Raw genomic sequence first — 4,329 nt, 5'->3', positions numbered from 1 at the left:
AGCGTCAGCTGATAATTCAAGGATTTGAGAAGCCCGAGTTGTACGCGGGCAAGATGAAAGAAAAAATTGAGCCTCTTGAGCAATCAACTGGATGTGTCTCATGCAATGCAGCCTTGAGTTTTTCAGATGAGGATTTACTTCTTGGATCCAAGCCTCACAACAGGCCACTTTATGTGTCTGGGTACATCCGGGGGCAAAAGGTCAAGCGCGTTTTAATAGATGGAGGCTCAGGAGTCAATCTCATGCCAAAAGCTACCATGAACGAATTAGGGATCACGATGGATGAACTCTCCAGTAGTCGAACAATGATTCATGGTTTCAACTTGAATGGGGAGCGTGCGGTTGGCATGATCCGTGTGAACCTTACCATGGGTGATCTTTCTTCCGACACATTGTTCCATGTCATGGATGGCAAGACATCGTTCAAACTATTGCTGGGACGACCTTGGAAGCACGAGAATGGAGTTGTCACCTCAACCCTCCATCAATGCTTGAAATATTATCGTGGTGGCGAAAGGAAAATAGACGGAGACGCCAAACCTTTCTCTAAGGTCGACTCTTTCTTCGCTGATGCAAAATTCTTTGAAGAGAATGGTACTTCCAGTGAGTTCATGCCAACCACCATCTCTTCAACAGGAAAAGGAGGTAAGCGTGAAAAGAACATCATCAAAGAAGATGAAGCTGCAAGTCCTTCTAAAGAAAATGATGTTAAGAAAGATGTAGACAAGGTCAACAAAACAGCTACTCCTGTTGCGTCACCTAAGAAGCAAGAGACGCCGCAGAAAACTACACCACCAGTACTACGCTACATCCCGAAGTCTCGCCGCAAATATGGGGAGAGTCCTTTTGCAGAGTGTCTAACACCAAAGATAGAGCCTAAGGATAAAAAGTCAAGTCCGGTGTTCAAGCAGGAATGGGTAGCCAAAGTCGTTACACCTCTACCAAGTTCATCTCAAACGAAGATTGTGAGACCTCCTCCGAATGGTTTCGTCTGTTCATCCAGTCAATCATCAAATGAAGAAAACAAGGGGATATTTGATTCCAATGCTTACAAGCTACTGGCAAAGGCTGGATATGACTTTACAAATCCGACTCCTCTTGGCAAAGTTATAGAAGTTGAGCCGTACGGTCTTAACAAAGCACAACATGAAGTATTCAAGCAAGATGGGAACTTCATGGTAACCAGGGCCGGGCTCGAATATGAGTCTCCTGCGCCTGTAAAGATTGGTGCTCGTAGAAAAGGGGCTACTGCGTCTTCTCAGCACATCACAGTAGAAGAGGTCGAAGAAAATGAAGGAGAGGAAAAGATGCATCCATCTTCAGGCTTCGATCGAATAAGTCCACCTTCAGAAAAGTGTCGCCCTTCTATATTCACAAGGTTAGGGAGACCAAGTGCTTCAACCAAACACATTTCTGTATTTGCTAGGCTTAGCAATAAAGGAGAAAGTAAAGTCAAAGTGTCAACACCTTCATTGCGTATAAATAAGAAGGGCGCAATACATGAACGCTTGGGCGGTCCATCAAAAACAATCTTCAGTCGACTAGGGGCTCCCAAGAAGAATACTGGCAAGGGTCGTCCTCTCTCAACTTCTGCAACACAAAATGAAGAAGAAGTAAGAGTAAGCGATGACTTGAGAAGCGCAATACCATCTCGCATGAAGCGTATGCAAGTAGTAGATATCATCCAACATGAGCCGCTCAAAGCAAGGAGGCGCGTACTAGTTCTTCTTGGTCGAAAAAGAATGCCGAAGAGATTGTGCCTTCATCTTCACGCCCCTGTGATACAAAGAAGTCAAGTGATTTAGAAATCACAACGTCATCATATCACACATCACAAAGAGAAGAGATACCGACGAGAACGAAGAAGTTGAGGCGGATGAGGCCCCTGAAACACTTGAAGACGGGGGCAATCGGATCGTAGATGAACTCAAAGAACTCAACTTGGGAACTATTGAAGATCCTCGGCCCATTTATGTTAGTGCTCTGTTGACTAAGGAAGAAGAAGAGGAGTACTACAAGTTGTTGGTCGAGTACAAGGATGTCTTCGCTTGGAGCTATAAAGAGATGCCTGGACTTAGCCCAAAAATTGCAGTTCATCGTCTAGCAATCAAGAAAGGTACTAGTCCCAAAAAGAAACCTCAACGTCGTTTCAGACCGGAGCTTGTACCTGAAATTGAAAAGGAAGTCAACAAACTCATTGAAGCAGGTTTCATTCGAGAAGTCAAATATTCTACCTGGATAGCAAACATTGTCCCAGTCAGAAAGAAGAATGGACAATTGCGCATATGTGTCGACTTTAGAGACCTTAATGATGCGTGCCCGAAGGATGATTTCCCTTTGCCAGTCACAGAGTTGATGATTGACGCAACCACTGGTCATGAAGCCCTCTCATTCATGGATTGTACTGCTGGTTACAATCAAATACATATGGCACCTGAAGATCAAGAAGCAACGGGTTTTCGAACCCCAAAAGGGATCTTCTGCTACACGGTCATGCCGTTTGGATTAAAGAATGCTGGCGCTACGTATCAACGCGCAATGCAAAAGATTTTCGATGACATGCTACATAAAACAATAGAGTGTTATGTTGATGACGTGGTTGTCAAATCAAAGAAAAGAGAAGACCATATCAAAGACCTTCGATCCGTCTTTGAAAGACTTAGAAAATGTCAACTCAAGATGAATCCACTCAAGTGCGCATTTGGAGTCACATCTGGGAAGTTCTTAGGTTTTATGGTCAGGCATAGAGGCATTGAAATTGACCAAACAAAAATCAAAGCTATCAACGAAATGCCGGAACCAAAGACATTGAAAGAGTTGCGCGGATTGCAAGGACGTTTGGCATACATCCGAAGGTTCATCTCTAACTTAGCCGGGCGTTGCCAGCCGTTCAGCCATCTCATGAAAAAGGATGCTCCATTTCAATGGGATGAAAAATGCAAAAAGGCTTTTGATAGCATCAAGAAGTACTTGGCCAGCGCGCCAGTGCTGGGGGCACCAATTCCAGGAAGGCCACTTGTCCTCTACATTTAAAGACAAGAACGCTCACTGGGGGCAATGTGTGCTCAAGAAATTGAAGACCGCAAGGAGAGAGCACTCTACTACCTGAGTCGTACCTTGGTTGGAGCTGAGTTAAATTACGCGCCCATAGAGAAGATATGTCTTGCTTTAGTGTTCGCCATCCAGAAGTTGAGGCACTACATGCAGGCGCATACCATACATGTGGTATCAAAAGCTGATCCAATCAAGTACATACTCTCAAGACCAGTCTTGTCTGGAAGACTTGCGAAATGGGCAATGTTGCTTAAGCAGTATGACTTGGTGTTCGTGCCTCAAAAGGCTGTGAAAGGTCAAGCTATCGCCGACTTCTTTGCTGATCATCCAGTGCCAGCAGAGTGGGAAATTTCAAATGACCTCCCAGGAGAAAAAATTTTCTACGTGGACGTTCTACCTCCATGGCAGATGTACTTTGATGGTGCTGCAAGGAAAGATGGAGCTGGAGCTGGAGTTGTGTTTGTAACTCCACAAAATCATCTCATGCCATATGCCTTTACACTTACTCAGTTGTGCACGAATAATATGGCAGAATACCAAGCTCTTATACTCGGCCTTCAAATGGCGATTGAAATAGGCGTCAGGGATATGGACATCTACGGAGACTCAGAGTTAGTGGTCAACCAAGTCCTTGGTGAATATGAAGTGAAAAAGGAAGACTTGATTCCCTACCATCAACGGGCCTTACAACTGCTGAATCAACTTGACGACATCCATGTTGGTCATGTACCAAGGAGTGCCAATAAGTTAGCTGACGCGCTTGCTAATCTTGCAGCCACTTTGGCACTGGGGGCAGAAGAGTCTATGCAAGTCCATCTGTAAATGGGCAAGTATCTTTGCACGAAGGAGAAGAAAATGTAGACACAACCAACATGATATGCGTCTACACAGCTGATGAAGATGATTGGCGTCAACCTATCATTGATTTCTTGGACCACCAAAAATTACCTGATGATCCCAGACACAAGGTTGATATACGTCAACGTGCTCCAAAGTTTATTCACTATAAAGGGACGCTCTACAGACGTTCTTTCTCAGGCCAATGGTTGAGGTGTCTAAGCAAGGACGAAGCTGTTGAAGCAATGCATGAAGCTCACTCTGGAATTTGTGGCACTCATCAATCTGGGCCTAAACTTCATGATCGCGTAAAGAGAATGGGGTACTACTGGCCAACCATGGTACAAGACTGTATGGACTTTGCGAAAAAATGTGAACCCTGTCAGTTCTACGCAAACTTCATACACCAACCGCCGGAGCCGTTGCATCCTATTGTTT

The 4,329-nt window shown here is 44.7% G+C and overlaps 1 protein-coding gene across 1 annotated transcript; it reads left to right on the top strand.

The window, feature by feature from the left end:
* Nucleotides 1-305: 305 nt before the first annotated feature.
* LOC141607099 (uncharacterized) lies at nucleotides 306-3,876 on the top strand. Its single transcript, XM_074426458.1, has 4 exons — nucleotides 306-917; nucleotides 1,068-1,415; nucleotides 1,840-2,410; nucleotides 3,071-3,876. Exons 1-4 carry the CDS (start codon nucleotides 306-308, stop codon nucleotides 3,874-3,876), a joined length of 2,337 nt encoding a protein of 778 aa, XP_074282559.1.
* The last annotated feature ends 453 nt before the right edge of the window (nucleotides 3,877-4,329 follow it).

This window comes from Silene latifolia, chromosome 10, assembly GCF_048544455.1.
Source record: "Silene latifolia isolate original U9 population chromosome 10, ASM4854445v1, whole genome shotgun sequence".
In the NCBI taxonomy this organism is placed as follows: domain Eukaryota; kingdom Viridiplantae; phylum Streptophyta; class Magnoliopsida; order Caryophyllales; family Caryophyllaceae; genus Silene; species Silene latifolia.
This window is presented reverse-complemented; position numbering and strand designations above follow the sequence as displayed.